We start from the raw sequence: 27041 nt of genomic DNA, 5'->3' as shown, positions 1-27041 counted from the left end.
TCCTGACCTCACGATCCACCTGCCTTGGCCTCCCAAAGTGCTGATTACCGGCATGAGCCACCAAGCCCAGTCTCTTGTAACATTTCAAAGACTCATCCTTCTGTATCATCTCCTGCCTAGACTGTAGGAGTTTTTTTCCTTATTAATGTCTGCTTTTTTCAGACCCCTGTGAAAGCCTTATTTATTTATTTATTTATTTATTTATTCGTTTATTTTTGAGATGGAGTTTCGCTCTTGTTGCCCAGGCTGGAGTGCAATGGCACGATCTTGGCTCACCACAACCTCCACCTCCTGGGTTCAAGCGATTCTCCTGCCTCAGTCTCCCAAGTAGCTAGGATTGCAGGCATGCACCACGATGGCCGGCTAATTTTGTATTTTTAGTAGAAACGGGGCTTCTCCATGTTAGTCAGGCTGGTCTCGAACTCCCGACCTCAGGTGATCTGCCCACCTCAGCCTCCCGAAGAGCTGGTATTACAGGCGTGAGCTGTGCCGGCCTATTTATTTATTTTGAGATGGAGTCTTGCTCTGTCGCTCAGGCTGCAGTGCAGTGGCGAGATCTTGGCTCACTGCAGCTCCCGACTCCCAGGTTCAAGCAATTCTTCTGCCTCAGCCTCCCGAGTAGCTGGGACTACAGGTGTGTGCCACCATGTCCAGCTAATGTTTTTGTATTTTTAGTAGAGATGGGGTTTCACTGTGTTAGCCAGGATGGACTCAATCTCCTGACCTTGTGATCTGCCCGCCTCAGCCTCCCAAAGTGCTGGGGTTACCCCAGCCAGCCATATTTCTTTTTTACCTCTCAGCTCAAATGACTGCTCTCTAAAGTATAAAGGACTGTTCCTAGACCTACATCCAATGTTTTAGAAGTTGATTTTGTTTTCTGCACTGTTACTTACTTTTCCAAACATGCATGGATCACCCTTTATAATCCATCTCTATATTTTTCATTTTGCAAAACACCTTCATGTCTGCCTTTTCAAGTGATGCTCACAGCTCTATTTGATGTCCTAAATTCAGAAATGAAGTGACTTGCTCAGGGTTGTCCAGCAACTTGTTGGCAAAATCAGAATGAGTACAGTAGTCCCCCGCCTTGTTCACAGCTTCAGTTTCTGCTATTTTCTGCTATTGGTTACCCATGGTCAACTGCAGTCTGAAAATACTAAATGGAAACTTCCAGAAATAAACAATTCATAAGTTTTGAACTGCACACCATTCTGAGTAGAGTGGTGAAATCTCACAACATCCTGCTGCATACTGCTGGGAATGTGATTCGTTCCATTGTCCATCGTACCCATGCTGTATACACTACCCACCTGTTAGCCACTTAGTAGCCATCTTGGTTATCAGATTGATAATAAATATGCATATATAGGGTTCAGGACTATCCTTGATTTCAGACATCCACCAGACAGCTTGGAACATATCCCCCCAAAAAATGGGGGACTGTAGGCTTGGTGTGGTGGCTTATGCCTATAATCCCAGCACTTTGCGAGGCTGAGGTGGGTGCATCACGAGGTCAGGAGTTCGAGACCAGCCTGACCAACATGGTGAAACCCCGTCTCTAGTAAAAATACAAAAAGTAGCTGGGCATGGTGGCGCATGCCTGTCATCCTAGCTACTCAGGAGGCTGAGGCAGGGGAATCACTTGAAACTGGGAGGTGGAAGCTGCAGTGAGCCGAGATTACATCACTGCACCCCAGCCCGGACAACAGAGCGAGACTCTGTCTCAGAAGAAAAAAAAAAAAAAGATGGGATCTCACTCTGTCGCCCAGGCTGAAGTGCAATGGTGTAATCATAGCTCACTGCAGCCTTTAACTCCTGGGCTCAAGCAATCCTCCTGAGTAATCCTCCTGAGCAATCCTCCTAGGACTATAGGCACATGCACCATGTTCGGCTAATTAAAAAAAAAAAAAATTTATTTATAGAGACAGGGTCTCGCTATGTTGCCCAGGCTGGGAAGGGCTTTAATTGTGGAAACTTTAGGCTCTCAGGCAGGCAGCAGAGGTATTTAGGTGATGACTTATTAATCTGTAAGTATGTCCTGAATAACTGCTTAGGACCAAGGTCTATGTTCGAGGTTAGGTAATACCAGAGATAGATAGAGGATGTCCATAGCCTTTGAGTGCCTTCTATTTCGTTTTATGTTAGTGTGAAGATATCAGACCAAACCCCAAGTATTAGTAGGTAAAATTCAAGGATGAAAAAGGAAGTGTAGGCCGTGCACGGTGGCTCACGCCTGTAATCCCAGCACTTTGGGAGGCTGAGGTGGGCGGATCATGAGATCAGGAGATCAAGACCATCCTGGCTAGCATGGTGAAACCCCGTCTCTACTAAAAATGCAAAAAAAATTAGCCGAGTGTGGTGGTGGGCGCCTGTGGTCCCAGCTACTCAAGAGGCTGAGGCTGGAGAATGGCGTGAACCCGGGAGGTGGAGCTTGCAGTGAGCTGAGATCGTGCCACTGGACTCCAGCCTGGGCGACAGAGCGAGACTCCATCTCAAAAAAAAAAAAAGAATGGAGTGGTCACTGGACATCACAGTAGTCATATGAAACCGCATGCTAAAGTGAGCATGACTTTCGAACTTCTGCTTCTAGCTTATACGCACTCTGGCCCAGGCTACTTTTGCTGCCTCTTTTTTTTTTTTTTTTGAAATGGGGTCTCACTCTGTTGCCCAGGCTGTCATGCAGCGGTGCAATCACGGCTCATGCAGCCCTGACCTCCCGGGCTCAAGTTCTCCTGCCTCAGCCTCCTCAGTAGATGATGCTATAGGCGCACACCACCATGCCCAGCTAATTTTTATATTTTTTGTAGAGATGGGGTTTTGCCATGTTGCCCAGGCTGGTCTTGAACTTCTGAGCTCAAGTGATCCACCTGCTTCAGCTTCCCAAAGTGCTGGGATTACAAGCGTGAGCTACCACGCCCAGACTCTTGCTTCTTCTAATGGTAACTGCAGGATCCTCCCTGCTTCCGGCCTTCTCCCTCTCACAGCTGCCAGAGTGACCTTTCCAAAGCACAAACGTGATCACAAAAGCCCCCTGCATCAAGCCCACGGGTGGCTCCCCAGTACCCTGGGATAAATTCCAAACTCCTCAGCCACACCACAAGGCCCCCCATGACCAAGCCCCTGCTCATCCCCTCAGCCTCATCTGTAACTGCCCGCTCTGGCCTCTGGATTCAGCTTGCTTGCTTCCTCCACCAGTCTGACCTCAGTCCTCCCTCCCTCTGTTGTCCCCTCCTCAGGCTTCTGTTCCATTCCTTAATTGGGATCCTGGTGGTGAAAGTGCATTCTAAAGCACTATGCCCCATGGGGGGACTAGGGAGAGTGTTTTTGAGTTTCCAGGCTTTTTCCACACTGAACATATGGTACTTTCACACTCAAAGTGCTTTTCAGGTTGCTTTTGAGATAAGACAAGGCCATCAGTTGAGGAGGTGTATTTAAGGGAAACCAGAGCTAGAGACAGGTTTTAGAGGTGTTCATCAAAAGATATTTCTGGACCACTTGCTGTGTATCTGGCCTTGGGTGCTGGGCATAGCAAAGGCAGATGCAGCCTGAACAAATAGAGAATTTGCTGGCCCCACGCCAGACCTGCTGCATTGGAATCTCCAGGGAAGTTCTCAGGTGAATCTTAGAACTGGGTAAGTTCGAAAGCCCTAACCTGATTTCATTTGTAAGACATATCCAGAATAGGCAAATCTGTAGAGACAGAAAGTAGATTAGTGGTTGCCTGGGGGTAGGGAGAATATGGAAGCGTAGGGATGACAGCTAAGGGGTGCAGGGTTTCTTTTTGGGTTGATGAAAATGTTCTAAAATGGTGGTGATGGCTGTGCAGCTTTGAATATACTAATAGCCATTGAAATGTACACTTTTTTTTTTTGAGATGGAGTCTCGCTCTGTCATCTAGGTTGGAGTGCAGTAGCATGATCTAACTCACTGCAACCTCTGCCTCCCAGGTTCAAGAGATTCTTCTGCCTCAGCTTCCCAAGTAGCTGGGATTAGAAGCATCTGCTACCGGCCGGGCGCGGTGGCTCACGCCTGTAATCCCAGCACTTTGGGAGGCCGAGGCGGGCGGATCACGAGGTCAGGAGATCGAGACCATCCTGGCTAACATGGTGAAACCCCGTCTCTACTAAAAAAAATGCAAAAAAAAATTAGCCGGGCGAAGCGGCGGGCGCCTGTAGTCCCAGCTACTCGGGAGGCTGAGGCAGGAGAATGGCGTGAACCCGGGAGGCGGAGCTTGCAGTGAGCCGAGATCGCGCCACTGCACTCCAGCCTGGGCGACTAAGCGAGACTCTGTCTCAAAAAAAAAAAAAAAAAAAAAAAAGAAGCATCTGCTACCATGCCCAGCTAATTTTTGTATTTTTTAATTAGAGACAACATGGGGTTTCACCATGTTGGCCAGGCTGGTCTGGAACTCCTGACCTCAGGTGATCCACCTGCCTTGGCCTCCAAAAGTGATGGGATTACAGACATGAGCCACTGCACCTGGCCAAATTGTACACTTTAAATGGTTGAATTGCATGGTTGTGCACTAAATCTCAAAAAGAGCTGTTAAAAAAAAAAAGGCTGGGTGTGATGGCTCATACCTGTGATCCCAGCACTTTAGAAGGCCAAGGTGGAAGGATCACTTGAAGCCAGCCTGGGCAACATAGCGAGACCCCCTCTTTAGCAGGGCATAGTGGCGTGTGCCTATAGTCCCAGCTACTTGGTAGGCTGAGGCAGAAGGATCCCTTGAGCCCATGAGTTCAAAGTTACGGTGAGCTATGATCATACCACTGCACTCCAGCAAGGACAACAGAGCAAGACCCCGTCTCAAAAACAAAACAAAACACTTGGACCAAGTTCCAGAGGGAAGGCACCCACCTCAGACCTGGGTGGTTACCCAGTAAAATTGTCAGCGTATATTACGAATGTATGTTCCAGAGGGTACAAACTAAATAAGCAATTGCAGGCCAGGTGCAGTGGCTCACGCCTGTAATCCCAACACTTTGGGAGGCTGAGGTGGTTGGATCACCTGAGGTAAGGAGTTCGAGACTAGCCTGACCAATATGGAGAAACCCCGTCTCTACTAAAAATACAAAATTAGCCAGGTATGATGGCATATGCCTGTAATCCCAGCTACTCGGGAGGCTGAGGCAGGACAATCACTTGAACTCAGGAGGCGGAGGTTGCGGTGAGCCGAGATCGTGCCATTGCACTCCAGCCTGGACAACAAGAGTGAAACTCCATCTCAAAAAAATAAAAAATAAAAAAAGTAAGCAATTGCAATGAAGTGTGATTAGTCTTACAGAAGGGAAAATGCAGGCTCCTGTGACAAGAGCAGGTGGGCATGCAGCTTCCTAAAGAAATACATGGGCCAGGTGCCGTGACTCACACCTGTAATCCCAGCACTTTGGGAGGCTGAGGCGGGTGGGTCACTTGGGGTTAGGAGTTAGAGACCAGCCTGGCCAACAAGGTGAAATGTCGTCTCTACTAAAAATACAAAAATTAGCTGGGCATGGTGGCAGGCATCTGTAATCCCAGCAACTCCAGAGGCTGAGGCACAAGAATCGCTTGAACCCGGGAGGAAGAAATTACAGTGAGCCGAGATCACACAACGGCACTCAGCCTGGGAAACAGCACAAGACTCGATATAAAAAATATATATATTTAGGGCATTTAATTGGGAGGATTCTGATGGCTAGGATGTGGGTACAGAGGAAAGAGGAAGGGTGAGGTTCTGTTGTATGGCTTGGATACCTGGGTAATTGGTAACCCCTAGAGCTGTTGGAGGAGAAACAAGTTTTGAGAAGATACTGAGTCTGATTTTGAGCATGTTGAGTTTGAAATGCCCCAGATGTTCAAAAGGAAGTGTCCCGTGAGCAGTCGGATGTGGGGGTCTGGAAGCAAGGTAAGAACCACGTGAATGATTGGCATGCAGCCTCAGCATGTGGATGGAAGTCAGTGGAATGGGGAGGTCATCTAGGGGTGTGTTTTGAGAGAGGAGAAAAGGGCCTAGAATGGAACCCTGTGAGGTGATGTTTAAGACATGCCTGAGGAGGAGGAGAAGGTTGTAAGGAGATTAAGAGGAGACAGCTAGAAATCTAGGTGTTGCATATAGCAATTCAGCTGCTCTCAGTCAGCATTCACTGAGTGTCCATATGCCCTGTGTGTATCCGGAGACAAGTGAGACTTGACCCTTGACATTAAACTCAGAGTAGTGGCCATCACCCAACTGCCATCAACCTTCTGAAACAAGAGACCCCTTTTTCGTAGGCCAATGTCAGTCTTATTTTCTAAATGATAGATTGTGCTTCATTAGCAGTTTATATGAGGCTTGGGAGTCCTTCCCAAGCTCACCCTCCTGTATTACCCAGGCCCAGAAAAGCCAGGCCTTGCAGCCAAGCCAAGAGCCTTCTGTCCATGGGAGATGGATGGCCTGAAGGGGACACTCCAGGAGTGTTTGGGGTGGGGAGGGGGGTATGGAGGAAAAGGAGGGTCATGTCATATGTCTGGGGTTCAGCAAATTGTACCCACATACCAGGCACAGAAACATACAAGGAAGGCACCCCCGCTCTGTGGGCGAGACAAAGCAGCAGTCCTCTTCCCACGTGCTAACCCATCTGCTTCTTTGCCTTCACAAATGTGCCGTTTTTCTTTCTTTTTTGGTCCCCTGCAGCTTGGAATACATGAGGAAGAAGAGTGAGAGACAGGAGGAAAGGTAAGGTTGGGAGAGGGCAAGAGGAAAGAGGGGAGTAGAGGGTACGCTCCATCGATTGCCAACACAATAAACTGTATCATGGACTACTTCAGCCTGGCCCCTGTTTTGCAGTGTGCGTGGATCACTTTCCTCTGGGCAGTCTCAGAGATGATGGCCAAGACATGACTGTGGCCTCAATGGACTTAACTGATAGGGCACTTCTCAGTGTGTGACAGGCCTTGGAGGCCCACTTCCATCTGTCCCCTCAGAGGCTGGGCAGAGGCTTTCCCTGCCCTGATACCTTTGACTCGTGATGGTATCATCAACCGCCCATCACCTGGGGCAGGGGGCTCCCAACTGTCCTCAGTCCCAGACAGCAGGAACATGTGCCTCCCTGACCCACATGACAGCAGGGCAGGGGGCGGGAGAGTGCAATGGGCAGGTTTGCCCTGTGGGAGTCCCCTGTGAGGCAGAGGGCGTCAGGAGAGATATAGAGGTGGGAGGACAAGGGTTCTCCCTGCCCCTCTACCATCTGAGGAACCTGGGCATGGGCCTGGGTATAGGAGGCCATCCAGCCTGCCTTCAAGCCACTGATGGAGAGAGGCCGAGTGGCTGTTTTGGGGTTGATCCATGCTGCTCTGAGTCAGATAGGCATCATGGGCTTCACCTGGCTGTGCTCACAGTGCCCTCATTCCAGCTCCTGTCCCCTTCCGATCCTCACACCCACCCCTGGCTAGAGCTGAATATTAGGCTCTGGCCTCAGGACTTGCAGAGCACAGAGAGTCAGGGGTCTGTCCCTTCCCAGCATTGGAGAGCAGGGATTCTCAGTGACAACCCCAGTGGACCCCTTGGCTGGGATGATATTTTTCCATCCTCCATTTCTTGCCCAAGCCCTGCCCTCTCCTGTGTACTGAGCTGTGAGCTTGTGCTGGCTCAGTCACCCCAATCTGCACTTTCCCAGGACCTGGTCAACCACTGTTCACTTCCTCTTTCCCCCCATGACAGGCTATGCTTTTGATGCAGGTGGACAGCCCTGCTGTACCACAAGAGGGCCTCTGTGGGGTCCTCAGGACTGAGGGCTGCTAGGGGCAGTTCTGGGATTGCCGACCTCCTGCATGGACCTCTGGGGCAGGCCCCAGCTGTGGCCAGCCTTGGGTGCTGGCTGGTCTCCATCATTTGTTTGCCTCCTCTGCCCCATGCTGCTCCAGCTGACCACCCCAAATACTGAGCTGCACCATCCCGTGCCATCCTTCATTACCCAGGGAGCAAAGAGCTGCGCCAGTGTGCAGAGGGCTGCCTGCCTGCCCCTGCCCACCCTCGCCCTAGCATCTGGAATGAGCCACCTGCATCCACACAGGTGTTTCCTGTGCTCCTTCCTGTTGCCGTTTTTTCTGCTCAGCTTGGCTTCCCCAGCAGGTGGTTAAGGCCCCAGCCAAACCTCTTCATATCTAGCTCTAAAACACTTGGGGGCAGGGCTCCCCGGGGATCTGGGTCACCCTCCAGGGGACTGTTGGCACTTCACTGGCTCTTCCTGAGGGGCAGGCTCCCCAACGTGACATGTCCTGCACAGGCCAAGCTGCTGCCACAAGCACTGGGACATCAGAGTGGCCTCAATGAGTTGGGGAGGTGCTGCCTGTGCATCATCTCCTTGCCCCTGGATACTGGAAGTGCTGAGGGAGAGGGGAAGGGTGGAGAGCCTGTTTCTCTAGCCACGGGTGTGGGCCTCCCCCAGCCCCTCCTTAGAACAGTCCTGCCATCCTGAAGTCCCACCCCACCCTCCAGTTCCTCACACAGGACTCAGCCTTCTGGGATTAACACATTCACTGGCCAGGCAGCTCTGGGGCGAGGTGAGGCAGGGCAAAGGCAAGCCCTCCCCTGGGATCTCTGCTTCCTGAAGCAGCACAGGTTGGCTGGCTGTTGGGGATCACAGAGTTCAGGCAGGTTTGTTATTACAGAGGGGGAGACAGCTGGGGAGGGAAGGGACTTGCTGTCTTGGGTCACAGGGTAGCCATCCAGCTCTTCTGCCTCCCAGGTCCCAGCTCTTCCCCTCTGCAAGGAGCTCCTCTCCCCTGCCACCCAGCCTCAAGGAGCTCCTTCAGCCCCCTCTGCAGAAAGCTGCCCAAGCTGCAGAAGACCCAAACCTGGCATCTGCTGATGCAGATCTGCTGCCCCCTGGTGGGCAGAAGCTCCAGCCACCCCGTGCCTCCTTTCCCTTCCTGTTTTTCCTTTCCCTTCCCCTTTGCTCCCAGGCCACAGCCTGGGATTGGCACCCTTTGGTGTTTTCTGGGCCAACTCCAGTTTAGCTCCACCTTGGGCCATAGTTCCCAGGCCCAGGGTAGGCCCCACCTGTCGGCTGAACCACCCTTTTCCCCTGCTCTCTTCTCCAAGCCCAGTTCCAGTCTCTGGGCTTTCTTCCACCTGGATTTCCAGGGCAAGTGCACATGGCACTGTCACAGCTGCAGTGTGGACACACCAGTGTCAGGCAGGGCCGCAGCCAGAGGGTGTTGGAGCAGAGGATCAGGAGTGTACCAGGCCATGTAGGAAAGGCATTTTGCTTTTTTATTTTCTGTAAAACTCTGTAAATAAAATACAAAATCAAGGGATGTGGCTGGGCAGAGGCAGGGTGGCCAAGCCCTGGACACTGATTTGTGGCAAGGGATGTGCTGAGCCTAGGCTGGGAGGCACTTGACTGCAGGCACTGACTCTCCAACCCCAGGGGCAACAGAAGAATATATTAGATTTGCATTGCTAGGAATCTGTGGGGGAGGGGTATCTGGAGCCAGCCCTTACCCTCCCTGCCAGTGCCTGGTGAGCCCTGAAAGTACAGGGAAGGGGCGCCAGGAACCCGTGGGTGAATAGTTTAGAATGCTGTGCTCGCCATGCTGCCAGGCCCAAAGATGCGGGGCAGGGCGTCCAGGGACTCCTCTAGCCGTCGATGGGCAGACTGTCCCTCTTCTCCTGTAATGAGTGAGGATGGCGTCAGGGGTGGCCCTAGCCCCATCCCACTCTCCCACCCCTGGCGCCATCTCTCCTACCCCCATCAGCCAAGATGTTCCAGAACTCCACCCATCTCTCCTACCCCCCAGCCTCACCACACTGCTGTAGGCTCTGCCGGGCAGCTTCCCTCACAGCTTCTGTGTCAGTTTGGCAGAGGTACACCAGGGGCTCAATGCCCTCGGGAGCCTGTCAGGGGAGGGAGCATTGAGGTGGGCCCAGGGGAGCAGATGGGAGGGGCTCAGGGGTGGGGGTGCCGGAAGGGGACAGAAGGGTGGGAGGGTTGGCAGGGGTCACCTTGATGCAGCCTAGGGCCAGGCAGCCAGCCACTCGAGTCTGCACGTCCTCATCCTCCAGCTGGTCCAGAAAGCACAGGAGGGCCTGTGGAAGGGTGGGGGGACAGACTTAGCCAGATGCTGGGAGCCCAGGACTCCAGCCCTCGCCCTCAAGGGAGCCCTGTCCGACTCACCCTCTCCCGGAAGGCAGGGCCCAGTGACAGGCTCCGGAGCTGGGTGCTGACAGCAGCCATCACCTTGTTGTTGCCATGGACGAGCAGGGAGCTGAGGGCCCGCAGCCCATCCCTTCGCAGACGCCCCTCGGGCGCCAATCTCAGGGCCTTCAGCACAACAGCCTGGTCATCTGAGTTCAGATTCCGCACCAGTAGCACTGAAAAAAGGGGATATGGTGGGTGGATGGGCAAGGTGGCAGGGTGAGGAGCTCCCGAGGGTGGACTCATGTCCTCAGATCCAAAGAGTCAGGCCACTTTGTGATCAGGGCCACCGCCTCACCCTCCTCGGCAGTCTCGGTCACGTAGGCCTCCATGGTGGGGCTGTCTAAGGTTTCCACAAAACTCCAGAACTGGAAGACCGTGAGCTGCTCTCCAGGCCCTGGCTGGGGCCTTCTGGGCAGCTTCTGCCCCAGGGCATCCTCCAGGAACTTCACACAAACTGCAGAAGGCAATAGCATGGGCCTCAGAGTTTGGGTGAACACAGGTTTTTAGAGGGGAGAGATGCTCCTATCCCAGGCTCAGGTCTAGGGGCCCTCTGTTCAAACCCCACCCATCTGGGTCCTTCTGCTTTAAGGCCCAAGTCTTTGCTGGTCTCCTCGGTGCCCAGTTCTGCGTGGACTGACCTGCCTTCCCCGAGCTTCCTGTCACTGGGAATCTGAGCAAGGGTGGAAGGAGGAGGCAGCCCACTCACCAGCCTCAGCCAAGCCTGGCTGGCGCAGGGAGAGGCGGGCACCATACTGGTTGCAGAAGGTGAGAAGCACCCGCTCCACTGGGCAGAGGAAGCAGCTGAGTCTCTCTGTGCACTGGTCCCAGAAGGTCAAGAAGCCAGGCCGAGAGGCCGAGAACTGCACCACTGTGAGGGCGTGAGGGAAACTGTCAGCAATAGAGCAGGCGGGTGAGTAGAGAGCATGCACGTGGTGGTAGGCTGAGGTAGGAGCTTCAAGGCAGATGGCAGAGCCCCAACCCACTGGGCCTTTACCTTCTTGGGCAGAGCTGGCCGGGATCTCCCACCGCCTGCTGAACTCGCATACTGCCTCCAGCACTCGGGCTTCCCGCAGCAGCCGCTCCAGGGCCCATGCCTCCTGGCATCGCAGAGGCCCAAATGTGCCCAGTTTCTGGAGAATATGGATGGCCAAGTAGCTCAGGCATCAGGGTAGGGCTTGGGAGGATCGTGCTCCGGGACAAGTCCCTCCCCACTGGGGGAGGTTGGGGCTACAGAGTTGGAAGATACTCCACTCAGCAAGGGCCCTGGGGCACTGGGTGTGGCACTCAGAGGAGGTATAGAGGACCAGGATTGAAGGACAGGACTCCCTGGGGTTAGGGGTTACAAGGGAAGGGTGGGGGAACACCATCAGCCTCACCAGCAGGAGGCGACTGCAGTGGTACAGGTGCCGGACCAAGGCAGCGTCCAGAGCTGGACACCCCGTGCTGAGGGGGCGGGCACTGGGTGAGTCTATGCTGTCCTCAGCCCCAGCCTCTGGGCTGCTTGGAGGCCTGAGGGAAAAATGGGGTCAACCACCCCAGAGGCACACATCACCACCTGGTCACCAGGAGGCACACATCACCACCTGGTCACCAGCGTTTATTTTTATTAAGCTTCCCCCATCCCAGAAAGGAAGATGATGATGCACTGACAGCAGACAGTGGGGTAAGTTCGTGGAGGATTTCTAGAAGGAGGAAGGGGCTGGGATCAGCTGGTGGTAGAAGGGATTTCTGGAGTCAGTCTGCTCCATGCTACCTCCAGCTGGGACCACTGGGGATGGCATGGGTAGGAGTAGGCTGCAGGCGGGATGGTTTATGACAAATGGACTGCAAAGGGTGCAGGGCATGGTGCTGTAGCCTGGGCAACAGCAGAGGGAGGAGGGACCTGGCACAACTCTCAACTGGGAACCAGCAAAGGCCACTCCGGGACTGACAGTTGAGGGGCGAGGGCCTCTGGGGAGTGGGGCAGTGCTGGGGTCCCAGGGTGAACTGCGAGGCATTGAGAGAGCTTCTTCAAAGGGCAGGTCCAAGGTGAGGCCAAGGGGAAGAGGAGGGGCTGGAGGCACCCAAGCTGATGGGGCCTGGAAGAGGAGGCAGACATTGCAGAGAGGAGGAGGGCGGTCAGAAGCACTGGGGGGATACGTAGGGTTGGAGACATGCGCATGAAGGACATGGGAGGGGTGGACACAGGTGCACCTGCCAGCAACTCAGTCCTCATGTGCTCCACCTGACCCTGCCTCACCTCTCCTCCCCTTTGACTTTCTCCCAATTCACCTGTTCCACCTTCCCCTGGTCCTACCTCACCTTTTCCCTCTCACTGAGTCTCACACCCATCTTGCCTAGCCCCCTCACCTGTCCCCAGGAACATCATTGTCTTCATCTTCGTCTTCATTGAGGAAGCTGAAGCTCTCCAAGGCATGCTCCACGGTGATGCTGAGACTGGAGGCCCGGCTGCGAGTCAGACCTTGTCTCTGCTGAGGTTGTGAAGGGCGTCAGAGCAGCTGCCGCCCCCTGGCTGCCCTCCCTGGTTGCCCTAGCCCAGCCCAGCCCTCCTCACCATGAGCAGACTCTCTAGTCGGGTCACCTCCTGCTCCAGGCCCTGCAGCTCAGGAAACTGGCCACGGTAGTCATCCAGGGCAGCCATTAGGGCCCCCAGTGCCTCCTCCAGGATCTTGTCCCCAGACCCTCCGGCTGCCCCTGGGACTGGGGTCTGGACAGCCATGGCCAGGCTAAGGTCTGAATGCTGGGGTGCAGGGGTTGGGGGTGAGGGAGCGGGGCTTAGACTCTGAACCATAGACTCTGGGGGATCTGGGGCAGGGCTTGTGAGGGGTTTCCTACTGGAATGGGCAGGACTTGGGTGGGAGGTGCTGGGGGCTATAGGGTCTGCCTGAGTGCAGGAATTGGAGGCTGGGGGACTACAGGGAAGGGAGTCGGTGGCTGGGAGGGTGGGGTCTGAGTGTTTGGAGGGGCTGGAGAGGGTAGCAAGTTCTGGAGAAGTAGGACTTACATTTATAAGGGTGGGGCTTGTGGCAGTCTGGACTAGGCCCATAGCACTGGGGTTAGGACTTGTAGTGGTGGGAGGTGACATCCTGGTTTTATGGGTGGGACTTGTGGGGGTATGGGTGGGACTTATAGTGGTAGGAGTTGACATCCTGGTTTTATGGGTGGGACTTGTGGGGGTATGGGTGGGGCTTGGCATGGTATGGGTGTGGCTTGTGGTAGTCTGGACTGGGCCTATGATATTGACGGTAGGGCCTGTAGTAGTAAGGGTAGAGATTATGGGCTTGTGGGTGGAGCCTGTAGTAGTGTCAGTGAGGGGGCTTTGAATGGCACTACAGGTGGAGCCTGTAGTGGTGTGAGTGGGGCCTGGCAGTTCTGAAGGGCCAGAGTCTGTGGCCTTATGAACTGAGTCTAGGTGTGCAGATGGGGCAGGGTCTGTAGATGTGGGGACAGAGCCTGTTGTACCGAAGGTGGAGCTTGTGGCAGAGTGGCCAGGGTCCAGGGTCGGAGGAACAGGGCTGGGGTGCTCTCCATGGGTGGGAGCTGGGTGTGTAGGTGGGCTAGGTCCCCAGGCTAGGCTTTCTGGGCCAATGGCCTCCACTGAAGCCTCAGCCAAGGCAGCGTCTACACTAGCCTCACTGATGTGGCTAAGAGTCCGACTGTAGGGTGCATGCCCATTTGCCAGGACTGGGGCCACGGCCCCCTCCTCATCCAGGGGACCAGAGCTGGGGGTCTCAGGCCTACGGAAGGCAACTTGGATGGGAAGGAGTTCAGGCTGTTGCACCAGGGGCCTAGGGGCTGATGAGTGGCGGGCAGTGCCTGAGAGCTGTGGGCTGGATGAGTCGTCTGAAGATTCGGATGACAGGGACCATGCTGTCCCATTCTCCAGCTCCTCCTGCCGTCGCAGCATGTTCTGAGAAAGAGGAAAGGGCGTGTCAGAACCACCCCCAGGGAGCCTCTGGGGGATGGCAAGGCCTGGACCTGGGCTATGACTCACATAGAAGGCCTGTTCCCGAAGTGAGGGTGTGTCCGGTGGGCTCTGGCTATAGGTGGAGAAGCGCTTGGTGACTGTGGAGGCCTTGTTGACAGAAGAAGCGGCTGAGGGCTGGTCATCCTTGTCGAAGGGGCTGGGAAGGGAAGAGGCTGTTGGCAGGTGCCACAGCCCTCCTGGCCCTCCCCCAAGCCCCTCAGCCCCACCAACCTCCATGTGACTTCCAGGCTGAGCTTGATGGTGCCAAGGTCATTGATATCCACAGCCACAACCTGGGGCAGGGCGGCAAACAGGTCCTTGGTCTCACAGGAGACACTGCCCACAACCACATGGTTGGCCAGGCCCTTCAGTTCTGTCACCTGTAGCCAAGAGTGTATGGTGGGGTCACAAGGGTGCAGGGGCTATGAGATCATGGGCAATCTGAGGTCTGAATTTGCATAGAACTTATAAAATGGTCATGGGAGGCTGAGGCGGGAGGATCACTTAAGGCCAGGAGTTCAAAACCAGCCTGGGCAACATGGCAAGACTGTCTCAAAAAAAAAAAAAATTCAGCCAGGCATGGTGGTGCACCTGTAGTCCCAGCTACTTGAGAGGCTGAAGTGGGAAGATGGGTTGAGCCCAGGAGTTTGAGACTGCAGTGAGGTATGATTGCACTGCTGCACTCCAGCCTGGGTGACAGAGTGAGACCTGCCATCTCCTAGATAGATAGATAGATAGATAGATAGATAGATAGATAGATAGATAGATAGATGCTCATGGAGCCATTGATGCTTGAAGCAGCCTGGGAGCAGGGGAATCACAGAGGTCTGCATGGTAGGGTCACTGAGGTCATGGAGGTCACAGCCTCATGGGAGCTTAGGAGGCCAAATATTCACAGGGTCAGAAGATCATGAGGAGGTCACAGGGTCAGGAGGCCATGATGTCCTAAGAGTCACAAAGATTGTTCCTCTCAGGGCCACAGAGATCATGAAGGTCATGGGATATCTTCCCAGGGCTATGGAGCCATGAGGGGATTACAGGAGTAAGGGACTCAGGGTAATGGGGGTCACAAGGGGTTCACAGGATCATGGTGGCCTGTTGTCCTGGGCAGAGACATCACCTTGATAGACAGAAATTCCGTGAGCAGTGGGAGAAAGATGGTTTCTTCACTGTCCCACACCTGCTTTCCACTACCCTCAATTCGGCCCCGTAGTTTCCAGCGCTGACGCCCATATTTCATGCAGATCTGGGGGAACAGGCAGGATGAGGCAGCCTAGGTGTTGGGACCCTACCAACCCAGCCTTTCCCTGTACATTCTCATACCTCATATTGATCGCCTACACACAGCCTGGCAAAGCCAGCCAGCCCTGGGAGTTGGTGGAGAAGGGGAGAAGTTGGTGAGCCATATTGGGGGTCTTCAGCATACTCCCTCCGGCCCCCCGCCTGCCCCCACAACTCAGTACCTTTCATTCGGAGATGAAACTCGCCCAGCTGTGCCTCCAGCTCACTCTCCAGCAGACACATGCTCTGGGAGGGAGGGGCAGGGACAGGAGGGGGTCAAGAGCCAGCCACTAGCCCTGCCACACCCTGTGCCTCTGCTTTGTGGGCATCCATCCCTCACCTCCGTGTACTCGCGATGCCCCCGAGTGGCCTCTGCTAGGCTGTCCCGGGCCTCTCGGCTCCCCGGGGACCCAGTGGTGTAGGCACGGACCATGTTGTAGGCACCATCCCGGAGACGCCGCTGGACACAGTATGCCTCATACAGCTCGTCGATCTGGGAAGGTGAGTGGCGTGACAGTAGGGGGACTGAGACTCACCTCTGGGTTTACTCACCTTTGGGGTTGCTCACCCTGGGCCTGGCACTGCCCCTCTTCTCCCTATGATATCCAACCCCCCACCCACCCTGCACACATGCTGCACTCGTACCTTGCTGGCATGGAACTCCAGTCGTCGCAGGAAGCGTTCAATGGACTTGACTTGCTGGAGAAGAGGTGGGTCAGGAGGGGCCTGAGGCCCAGGGCCCTTACCCTCCCTGTGAGCCAACCCCTTCCAGTACCATTCCAAGCATACTCACCTTGTCCAGATCATACAGGAAGCCCTGCAGGGAGTGGGGAGAAGGGGCAAATATTTAGGAGGGATGAGGAGGACTCCAGCAGACTCATCACAGCTCCCCTCTCTCACACCACAGTCCACAAGCACTCCCATCACAGTAGCAACTGATGCCCCTTCATGCTGGCCTAGCCCTTGGTGGATGCTGGTAGCACAGACCTGGTCCCTTCAACCCCCTCCAGGACCTCTCCCCACACCTCTTCCCTGGGATTCCTTTTCCTGCAGGCCCCTGGAGAGAGCTCTGTGCTTCCTTGGGCAAGGTTCCCTCTGCAGGGGAACTCCCATCAAGACCCAGCAGAAGTGTTCCCTCCTCCGGGAAGCCCATCTTCCCAAGAAGCCCCATGCAGCAGTACCACTGCTCAATACCAATGGCAGCAGAATCTCCTGCTGTCCATGTCTGTAGGGGTCCCACCTACCCCACTGGAAGCTCCTGGAGCAGGTACTGAGCCCCAAGCAGAAAGTATGCACAGCAAAGTTTGGGGATAGAAAAGCCCTCAGCCTTTCTTGATATCCCCTTTTCTACTCACACCTGAACCAGATCACTTCAGAAAATAACCCAGATATCACCCAGGGCTGGCATTGCCCAGCCCTCCACACCAAAGAGGCAAAGGGCATCCCTACCTCCCGCCACTCACCAAGCGGGAATTCCTCTTGGACTCCCTTATCTGCCCCTGGAGTTTCTCCTGCTCCTGCTGGTGCACTTCCAAGTAGGCCCTGAGGAAAGGGGTGACCACAAGAATGAACTCGGTTCTCCAGCCTCATGCTGCCCAGGGTGCAGACAGCAGGGAGAGGGCATGGGGCTGGAGAAGGTTCCCGCTAGCAGGAGGCGGACTTGGGGAGGGATCCCGGGACAGGGCTGGGAAGAGAGGAGCTGCTCACGTCAGGCCCCGCTTCAGCGCCGCATACACCAGGTCCAGCCGCTCGGGTTGCGGCACCTTGGCTGCTGGATGAGCCACGGAAAACATCCTGGACACTCGGGAGAGCGCGGGGGGCTTCCGTGGGGGCCCCGGCGGGCTGAAGACCGGGAAGCTCCTGAAGGAGAGGCTGTCCTCAGAAAGAGGAGAGCAGAAGTCCCCCCAGACCCTCACTACGCACCCCCAGATCCTCACTAGCGCCCAGTCCCAGCCCCATCTGACGCCCTTTGACCCCACCAACCCTGCGAGGCCGCGTACCTGGGCCCCCGCTCGTGGCTGCCGAGGACGCCTGCGAAGGACTGGCTCCTACTGACCCGGGCGCTGAGCAGGCGGCGCTGCGGCCGCACCGACAGGGACATCATAGAGTGAGTCCGCGCGGGGCTCCCTGCGGGGGATCGAGTTGGGGTGTCCAGTACCAGTCGGATCCCCGAAGCCCTCTCCCCACAGCTGGAATCCAGGGCTGGCGCAGGTCTTTCCTGTCGCTAGGCACAGTTTTCCCAGCGGGCTCTGGCCGGGTCCTCCTAGTCCCGCCGACCCGGGCGCTAATGACAGGCCAGCCGCAGGCGACTCGGTCTCGGACTCAGCGTGGCCTCGGCTCGGCCCCCACTTCCTGCCGAGGTGCGGGCTCCGCCCGCCGCGGGGCAGGAAGGGGGGTCGCGCGGGGACCCTCCTCTGGCTGGGAAGGGGCAGGAAAGAGGCGGCTCGCGGGAAGAATGTGCGGAAGCGCCTGTTTACCCGGGGGCGGGGCGGCCTCCCCAGCCCTGCCCCCGACGCCCCCCCCCCAGGGCACCCGGAGCTCGGGCGCCCCCACCCCCGGAGGCCGAGGAGGTCACGGGGCGGGGCAGGGCGCACGCTCGGAGCTCTGCGGAGCTGCCCGACAGGCCCAGCCGGTGCGGGTTTGTTGCCTGCCCCCTGCCCGCCAGCGTGACCTGCTCCCCCCAGCCCCCACCGGCCCCGGCGTCCCGGCGCCCTCCCGGCCGGGGGATTCCCAGAGCTGGGCGCGATGCCGAGAAGGGCCCCGCCCCCTCCTCTTTCATGCGGCTCCCACCTGGAAACTGAGTCACGGACGTGCGCCTCCACCCCGGCCTCGGCGGGGAGAGCTCCTCGGCAGACCCCCACCCCGCTTCGGCGAAACACGCACTCCTGGGCCCCGAACCCGGCCTGCGCCCCCTGGGGCCAGTCCCTGAAGCTTTCGAAGCCCCGAGCCGGGTCCTACCTCTCTTCTTGGTGTTCATGGTGGGTCCGGGACGGCCCCCGACCCGCGCTCGCCCACCGCGGACCCTGCAGTCCTGGCCACTTGGAGCCCCCCGGCTGGGCTCCCGGCTCGCTCCCAGCGGCTCTGGCTCGGCTTCGGCTCCTCCCGGCGCCGCCCCCCGCCCAGTTCCTGCCGCCTGACTCAGCCCGCCTGGATAGGGCGGAACCGGTGACTGGGGTTCCCCTCGGGGAGGGGACTGACGGGGGAGTGGGGGGTCTTCTCGGCTGGGGTCAGTAATGTGCGTAAAGGGATTTGAGCATGGGGATGAATATGGAGGCATAGAATGAAGGCGCTAAGTGGAGGAAGTATTGGACATTAGAATAGGGGCCTTAAAGAGTCGCTGTTGAGGCCAGGCGCAGTGGCTCACGCCTGTAATCCCAGCACTTTGGGAGGCTGAGGCGGGCGGATCACGAGTTCAGGAGTTCGAGACCAGCCTGGCCAACATGACAAAACCCCCATCCCTACTAAAAATACAAAAATTAGCCAGGCACGAAGGCGCACACCTGTAATCTCAGCTACTCAGGAGGCTGAGGCAGGAGAATCGCTTGAACCCGGGAGGTGGCGCCACTGCACTCCAGCCTGGGTGACAGAGCAATACTCCATCCCCCCCCAAAAAAGAGTTGCTGTTGAGCAGTGCTAAGGCTGAACACACAGAGGGCTGAGAGCTGGGGTTCTAAGTGTGCGAAGATGGATAGTAGGGGGCTGAAGAGTGGAAGGATGGGCCAAGGGTGCTGATTGGAGGGGCTGTGCCAATGGAGGGAGGAGAGTTAGGACACTGATCACCAGGGGACTGGGAGGCTGAGAAGAGAGGCTGAAAGTGTGGGACTAGATCCACCCCATAGTGTGTGCTGCTGCGCCAAGAGGGATGCAGAGAAGGAACTGGATGCAGAGTCCCACAGCCCCATGCACCACCCCACCCCTACTCCCACAGAGTGAGTGCTCAGTCTGAGCACTCCCCTCCTCCCAGGACCCAGGGGAAAGGATCAGGTCCGGCTGCCAGCCAGGGCCTCCTCCCTAGTCAAGCTGCATCCTAGGCTAATGTCCCATCCTTACTGCCCCCAGCTCACATGGGCCTCTCAGCTTCTGCGTTCCCATCCTGATCCCCATCCCCAGTGCCTCTTTGGTTTTTTTTGGAGACAGAGTCTCGTGCTATCACCCAGACTGTAGTGCAGTGGCACGATCTCGGCTCACTGCAACCTCCGCCTCTCAGATTTAAACGATTCTCCTGCCTCAGGCTCCCAAGTAGCTGGTATTACAAGCACCCACCACTATGCCCGGCTAATGTTTGTATTTTTAGTAGAGACTGGGTTTCACCATGTTGGCCAGTCTGGTCTCGAACTCCTGACCTCAAGTGATCAGCCTGCCTCATTCTCCCAAAGTGCTGGGATTACAGGCATGAGCCACCACGCCCAGCCTATCTCTTCTTTGAATATCCCATGTCCACCTCTAGCCTGGATAGATGCCACCATGCCCATCCCTCCCCTGACCTTGGAGGGGCTGGATGCTCCCCCATCCCATAAACACTCTTCCTCCTTGAGGCTCAATTCTCCCATACTGTGCTTACTTTCTCCCCAAGAGTCTGGGTTGGGCCCAGGGGTCTGCATTTCCACAAGTTCCCCCTCCCCCCGACAGATTCAGGTGCAAGAGGTCCAGGGACCTCAGTTTGAGACATGTTATTCTCCCCTCCTCCTTGAAGCCGAAGCCTGGGTACCCTGCACCCTACACTGGTGACCTGTGCATTTCCATGGATTGCCTGCTTAAAACTGGCCTCTCTGCTCCCTTCAGCCATCCCCAGCCTTATCACCTGCCTTTGGAATGCCCCTTTCCTAAACCACAACCACACTGATACAACCCTCAGGCTTTCCATCACCCCCACCTCAGCTGCCTTTTACCTGAGACCTCTGGCCCCTCGAGCTCTCGCTCATTTATTCACCTGTTCACTGAAGGGCAACCCTGTGCCAAGCATGTGCCAGTCACTGGAGATACAGCCCAGAATTTCACAGACACCACCCTGTGCAGAGCTCACACAGTCCGCCTCTGCTTTCTTTTTTTCTGCCAGCGCCCTCCTACCTTCTCTTCCCTACCTTCCCTGCATAGCCTCCTCCCCAGCCTGGATTCACAGCCACCATCCCATCACTCGCCTGCTGCAAGTATCCTCAGCACTGCCTGCCTTTCTCCCAGCTGGTAGAAACCAGCCCTGGGGAATCCAACTCCTGGTCTTCTCTACACCTGCACACAGGTTGGCAGGAGTTGCCAGAGGTCTTGGCACAGCAGCCTGGCTGGAATCACAGAGCAATCCTCAACCTTGGCCAGGCCCTCACCACCCACCTGGCAAATCCTCAAGTGTGACTCTAGTCTTCTTTCTCCTTTTGGGGTGTTTCAGACTTTCTCCACAAGTCTCAGACAAGCTCAAGTCACTCCCACATGAAAAATAAAAATGGGCTGGGTGCAGTGGCTAATGCCTGTAATCCCAACATTTTGGGAGGCAGAGGCAGGTGGATCACTTGAGGTCAGGAGTTTGAGACCAGCTTGGCCAACATGGTGAAACCCCATCTCTGCTAAAAATACAAAAATTAGCTGGGCGTGGTTGTGCGCACCTATAGTGCCAGCTACCTGGGAGGCTGAGGCAGGAGAATCGCTTGAACCTGGGATGCAGAGGCTGCATAGAGCTGATATTGTGCCACTGCACTCCAGGCTGGGTGACAGAGCGAGAGTCTGTCTCAAAAAAGAAAAAAAGAAAACCCTGGAAACTGTCCAGATACCTGTCAATGAATAATGGAATTACCACACAGCAAAAAGAATGAAAAATACACGGTGACATGCAACAATATGGGTGAATCTGAGAGCAAACCCAAGAGAGGACGAATGTATGATCCCCTTGATAATGAAGTTCAAAAGCAAGCAAACTAATCTATCGTGATAGAAGTTAGCCTGGGAGTCTCCCTCCAGGTGTTGTGACTGAAGGGGCCACAATGAGTCTTCCAGGATGCTGGTAATGTCCTATTTCCTGCTCTGGGTTAAATTTCCTGATCCTATATGAGTGTGTTCTCTTATGAAAATGTACAGAGTTGTACACTTAGGACATACACACTTTTTGTGTGCCTATTATATTTCAATGTAAAATTGGTTATAAATAATTACAAAATGTTGGGCCAGTGCGGTGGCTCACGCCTGTAATCCCAGCACTTTGGGAGGCTGAGGCAGGTGGATCACTCAAGGCTAGGAGTTTGAGACCAGCCTGGCCAACATGGTGAAACCCTGACTCTATTAAAAATACAAAAATTAGCCAGGCGTGGTGGCACGGCCTGTAGTCCCAGCTACTTGGGAGGCTGAGGCATGAGAATTGCTGAACCCAGGAGGCAGAGGTTTTAGTGAGCCAAGATCGCACTGTACTACAACCTGGGTGCCAGAGCAAGATTCTTTCTTAAAAAAAAAAAAATTACAAAAAAGAAATGACTCAGCCCAGTGCAGCGACTCATGCCTATAATCCTAGTACTTTGGGAGGCCGAGGCAGGTGGATCACCTGAAGTAAGGAATTCGAGACCAGCCTGACCAACTTGGTGAAACCCCGTCTCTACTTAAAAAAAAAAAAAAAAAAATTAACCAGCATGGTAGTGCATGACTATAATCCCAATTACTCAGAAGGCTGAGGCAGGAGAATTGCTTGAACCCGGGAGGTGGAGGTTGCAGTGAGCCAAGATGGCACCATTGCACTCCAGCCTGGGAGACAAGAGCAAAACTCTTGTCTCAAAAAAAAAAAAAAAGGCTGCCCTGTGGACCTTCTGTCTTTCTCCAGCTACCGAATTCCTTATTCCATCTCTCTCCTCTCCTTTCAAAGCCAAGTGTCTTGAAGAGATGTCTACCTGCATTTTCTCACTACACCCGCCTGCTCCTCTTCCCACCCTGGTCCAGTTTTTGTACCCACCATTCCCCTGACTAGTCTGGACAAGGTCACCAGTGACCTCCCTTTTGCTGAACCCAGTGCCCATGTTTCATCCTTATCCTGCTTGATCTCAGCAAAACTTTGGACTTCGTGGCTCCTCTCCTCTTCTTTAAGCCCTTCCTTCCCCTGAATTTCAACAGGCAATACACTGGTTTTCTATCTACCTCTCTGGCTGCATATCTTACTTTCCCACAGAGGCCCCTTCTCTCCCCGCATCCCTGAAAGGGCCTTATCCTCCCTGCCCTTGGGCTGTGCACAGCTCCTGCAGCTCAATGCCATCTAAATGTTGCCAGCTTCCTTATCTCTCCTTCACCCAAGCCACTCTTCTGAGCACCAGGCCTCTGTATCCAACTGCCCGCTTGCTGCCTCCCCAGATGCTGAGTGCACTGTCACAGTGCATGCTGGGTTTCAGGTTCCCAAACCAAATTCACCACTTTCCACCTGACTCTTCTCAGTCTCAACTTCTCCATGACACCTCACCATCTATGTACCCCGTTGTTCAAGACAGAAACTAGGAGTCATCCTGGATGTCTCAGTTAGCCTCCTTGGCCACTCAGTCATCCCCTCCTGCCAGGTCTGGCTCTTAAATCTCTCTGCAATCTGCCACCTCACCTCTACCCCTATAGCCATAATTCAGGTCCAAGCCATCACCAACTCTCCCCTCGAGCCCTACAGCTGGGCCTCTGATGAGTTAGAACCTTCCGGAGGGGCTCCCTGTCTCCACTCTAACCTGCAATCATCCATTCGTTATTCAGTAACAACACTGACCTTAAAATTCTAGCCACTTGGCAGTGCCAAAAACCGTCCTTTATTGAGAGCATTCTATATGCCAGGCATTGAGCTTAGCAAACATCATCTCATTTAATCCTGGCAACAGCCTTATGGGGGTAAGTCCTATTAGCCCCACTTCACATTTGAGAAACCTGAGGTTAACTGTGTGACCTTGGGCAAGACACTTATTCAGCCTTTTGGGCTTCAGACACCCATCTGTAAAAAGAGGACAATAATAATAATAACAACAGCTATTTCCCAAGGCTGCTGGGAGGATGAAATGAGATCTCCTCTCATGAGAATGTCCCTCTATAGGAAGTGTTTGGGGAAGGGAGAATTGTATGTGGGGTAGGGATGTTGAGGTAGACTCACTACCTAACTTTTTTTTTTTTTTTTTGAGACGGAGTCTCTCTCTGTCACCCAGGCTGGAGTGTAGTGGCTGGATCTCAGCTTACTGCAAGGCGCGCACCACTGCACCCGGCTAGTTTTTTTGTATTTTTTAGTAGAGACGGGGTTTCACCGTGTTAGCCAGGATGGTCTCGATCTCCTGACCTCGTGATCCGCCCATCTCGGCCTCCCAAAGTGCTGGGATTACAGGCTTGAGCCACTGCGCCCGGCCTTTTTCTTTTTTTTTTTTTAGACAAGGTCTCACTCTGTCACCTAGGTCTCAGTGCAGTGGTGCATTCATAGCTCACTGCAGCCTTAAACTCCTAGGCTCAAGCGATCTTACTGCCTTAGCCTCCCAAGTAGCTGGAACCACAGGCATATACCACCATGCTTAGCTAACATCTCACTGTGAACACACAACAAATACTAACTGTGGTTATTTTTAACAGTCACACAGCTAGTAAGTGGCAAGACCGTGATTCAAACCCAGGCTGTCTGACCCCAGGACTCTAAATCTTTAATATCACTCTATTCAGACTGATGTGAAATAGCCACAGCCACTCTTGTCCCAGGGAGAAAGACTGGACTCTCTAACATGACCCACAAGGCCCTTCAGGATATGTCCTGTCCCTCACATTCTTTCAACCACTCCTCCCCTCCCAGTCCCCTGCTTTCTCTGTTCCAGCAACTGAGACCCTCTCTCAGTATCTGCAAAGTTCTTCAGACTGTGACCAGCAGCCCCCATCACTCCTATTCCTTCTTCCCACTACTCAGCCCCAAGTCCCTCTCCTTCCTCAAGTCTACCCTATGACTTGTTCCTCCAGTAAGCAGGCCCTGGGTTGGTTCCCCCTTTTTGGCTTCCTCCCTCTGAACCCCAAAACCACATAACCCAGTTGTCAGTTCTCCTTTAGGGCCTGTCTTCCCACCAGACTGAACCTTGTGAGGCCTGGGGCATATCTGCTTGGCTCACTATAGCACTCTGGAGGCCCTGTAGCACCTGGGAGATGAAGGAGGGGGAGCAGTGGGGGAAACTGGGCTGCCTAGACACAGGAACAGCAAGTCCTGAGCTGTTTGTTGGTGGGGAGGATTTCAAGTCTGTGTCCACCCCAACTCCCCTACCCCACATACAGTCAGTCTCCCTTCCCACTGACTGATGGTATCATATACCATCAGCAAGTGGGGCTCTGCTCCCTGGGATGGTGCACCGTGGGGGTCCCCTGGGATTCTGGACTTGGAAAAGGCTGACTGTTCCATCAGTTTTCTCTCTCTGGTTGGCCCTCTGCTGCCACCATCCCCCGAGTCCCATAGGAACCAGGATGTCTAACTGTTGGTACAAATGACCCTCAGAATGTCCATCTGAGTGACCGCTTCGGGAGATGGGTGGGCAGGACTGCCCTTGCTGGGTAGGGAAAGAACTGAACCCCTTGAGCTAAGGCAGAAGGGCCACCTCAACTGGTGGGGGACTGGCTGATAAGAGCCAGGGGACTCTCTGGGCTCATGTCAGCCCTATAGTCTGTTCCCAAGATGGGAAATAACCCAGATCCAAGGTTCCAAAGGGGCTTGCAGCACAGCCAGGTCAGGATGGCTGTGAGTGGAGTCCTGACCTGTGCGCATGGCCCCAGATCCTGCAGCCCCACTATACTTCCTACACGCCAAGCCTGGCACACCTGGATGCAGGGGAATATCCCACCACCTGGGCTGCCCAGCTCAGCACTGTGCCAGGCCAGCCGCCTCTCTGGGAGTCCCCAGGTCTAGCCCCGCTCCGCCCCGGGGCCGTCTGGACCGAGGTAAACAGAGGCTAAAAATAACCTGGGCAAGGGGGGCTGCAAGGGAGAAGGGGGTCCCCTCTGAGCCTGCCCCTGTCTCCATGGCAACTGCCCCCAAACCTGGCGGCTGACGTCATCTCACAGCTGCCCAATCGTATAGGAGGGAGAGGGAGCGGGGCAGCCCCGGACCCCCCACCCCGGAACCGGGCGGAGGCTGTTGGGTGGCCTCACTTCCTGCCGGCCCCCTCCCTGGTCAGCTGGTTACATTCCCTGGCCGTGTGCTGGGAGCCGGGCGGCCTCCCCCGGGCCGGGCCGGGTCAGGGCTGAGTCCGAGCAGCGGTGGCAGAGGGGCCGCCGTGACTCACCCGCGCCCTCCCCGCCTGCTTCTCCCCAGCAGGACCCAGCCCGGAGTCCTGAGTCCTCCCCTCACCCACACCCAAACCCAGATCCCTGGGACTGCTCACCTTGCTCCTCTCTCCCGCCGCAGTCACAGGACCCAAGCCGGGGAGGGGGATGGAAGAAGGAGCTATGCCAGTCCTCCTTGTCCCGCTGGAGTATTTTGTACCTCAGTCCCCAATTAACATCCCTCCCGTCCTTCTAATACCACGGAGGTGGGTGTCGCAGGAGCAAGGACTCAGATCTAATCCCCGCTTCTCCCAAACCAGCTGTGTGACCTTGAGAATACTACTAACCTCTCTGGGCCTGTTTCTGCATCTGCCAGATGGTCATAACCCTCCTCAGAAGCTGTGCCTTGGCCGAAAGCGGCAGGCCCAGGGCGCGTCCCCGCAGATGGCAGCCAGGGCACAAGGATTGTTACATGAGGCTGCGCACAGTAGGTGCTGGGGCGGCCAGCCTGGACACGCGTTAGAACTGGCTGGGGAGGGTCGGTAGGGGAGGTGGGACTCAGGCCTCACCCTGGAGAGGAGGACAAAGGGTGCTGAAGCTGGATTGAATCCGACCTCTAGCCCTGGTGAGCAGCCCCTTGCCCAAACCAGTTCTGCAGAGTGCCCAGGCCCGGCTGTTGCAGGGACCTCGCACCAGCCTCCATTTCCAGGGAAAAGCTCTATTCCCCCACCAGGACAATCCTCTCCGGCTTCGGCTACGCCAGGTTTGGGCGGAGAACCCGGCTCCAGCCCAGGCTCGGTCACCTCGCGGCCGGCCACAAAGCCGCTTAGGCCGGCCCCTAGAGCTAGGAGGATTAGCTGAGCTCGTAGGCCTGCCCGCACCCTTCGTCGCCCCCTCCCCATTTCCAGCCCAGCCTCCCCTGCGGCGAAGGCAGCAAAGGCTCCCGGGGAGCGCGCGTGCCAGGGCCCAGGCCGGAGCCTTGAGCCCGCCCTCAGGCCTGGCCCACCCCAGCGCCCTGGGGCACCGGCTGCCAGGGCCTTGCCGTGGGAGGAAGGCGGCAGCGCCAGGCGCTGCAGGCCCGGAGGCGGCGGCTTTTGTGGGAGAAGTTCTCCGCGCCCGGGGAAGGCAGGAAAGACACGGCGCGGTGGGGGTCGGATGGATGGGGTGAGGCGGGACAGAGCCGCAGATCCCGGACCCACCGGGCGGCGCCAGCAGGGGAGGCACCAGAACCTCCGCGCCTGCCCCCCGCCCGGCTTGCAGCCCCGGAAACGGTGCGGACACTCACATGGCTGCGCTGGGCTGCGCGGACCTCGCGCTGTCCTTGCGCTCCGAGGTGCCCGGCCTGGTCGCACCGCAGCTGCCGCTGTCGCTGCCGCCGGCGCCGGCCCCTCCCTCCGCCCGCCGCCCCGCTGCCCCTCCCCTGG

The 27041-nt window shown here is 55.8% G+C and overlaps 1 protein-coding gene across 4 annotated transcripts; it reads right to left on the bottom strand.

The window, feature by feature from the left end:
• Positions 1-9209: 9209 nt before the first annotated feature.
• RIPOR1 (RHO family interacting cell polarization regulator 1) lies at positions 9210-27006 on the bottom strand. Of its 4 annotated transcripts, none has more exons than XM_025370893.1 (22): positions 26903-27006; positions 17409-17535; positions 17116-17268; positions 16872-16950; positions 16202-16225; positions 16054-16107; positions 15749-15901; positions 15591-15654; positions 15451-15494; positions 15248-15373; positions 14359-14507; positions 14155-14284; positions 12715-14070; positions 12510-12631; positions 11537-11669; positions 11155-11290; positions 10867-11028; positions 10456-10614; positions 10137-10333; positions 9965-10048; positions 9766-9856; positions 9210-9631 (listed from the first exon to the last, which is right to left on the bottom strand). In XM_025370893.1, exons 2-22 carry the CDS (start codon positions 17510-17512, stop codon positions 9534-9536), a joined length of 3618 nt encoding a protein of 1205 aa, XP_025226678.1. In that variant the 5' UTR covers positions 17513-17535; positions 26903-27006; the 3' UTR covers positions 9210-9533. The 4 variants fall into 4 exon arrangements, with proteins under 4 accessions (XP_025226678.1, XP_025226676.1, XP_025226675.1 ...); XM_025370891.1 differs by lacking the exon at positions 26903-27006 and adding an exon at positions 25965-26845 and having other exon boundaries at positions 17116-17280; XM_025370890.1 differs by lacking the exon at positions 26903-27006 and adding an exon at positions 25965-26845.
• Positions 27007-27041: the final 35 nt, after the last annotated feature.

This window comes from Theropithecus gelada, chromosome 20, assembly GCF_003255815.1.
Source record: "Theropithecus gelada isolate Dixy chromosome 20, Tgel_1.0, whole genome shotgun sequence".
NCBI lineage: Eukaryota > Metazoa > Chordata > Mammalia > Primates > Cercopithecidae > Theropithecus > Theropithecus gelada.
The sequence above is the reverse complement of the archived record's forward strand: the minus strand, read 5'-3'. Positions and strand labels throughout refer to the sequence as shown.

What these genes read in the sequence shown, in the direction of transcription:
- RIPOR1 (XM_025370891.1), bottom strand. Translation starts at nt 26,001, where the DNA reads ATGACCATCTGGCAGATGCAGAAACAGGCCCAGAGAG. An exon ending in GCAGAAACAGGCCCAGAGAG is followed by an intron (nt 17,536 to 25,964) that starts GTTAGTAGTATT and finishes GATCCCCCGCAG; the next exon opens with GGAGCCCCGCGCGGACTCAC. An exon ending in TGGCCCTAGGCTGCATCAAG is followed by an intron (nt 9,857 to 9,964) that starts GTGACCCCTGCC and finishes CTCCCCTGACAG; the next exon opens with GCTCCCGAGGGCATTGAGCC.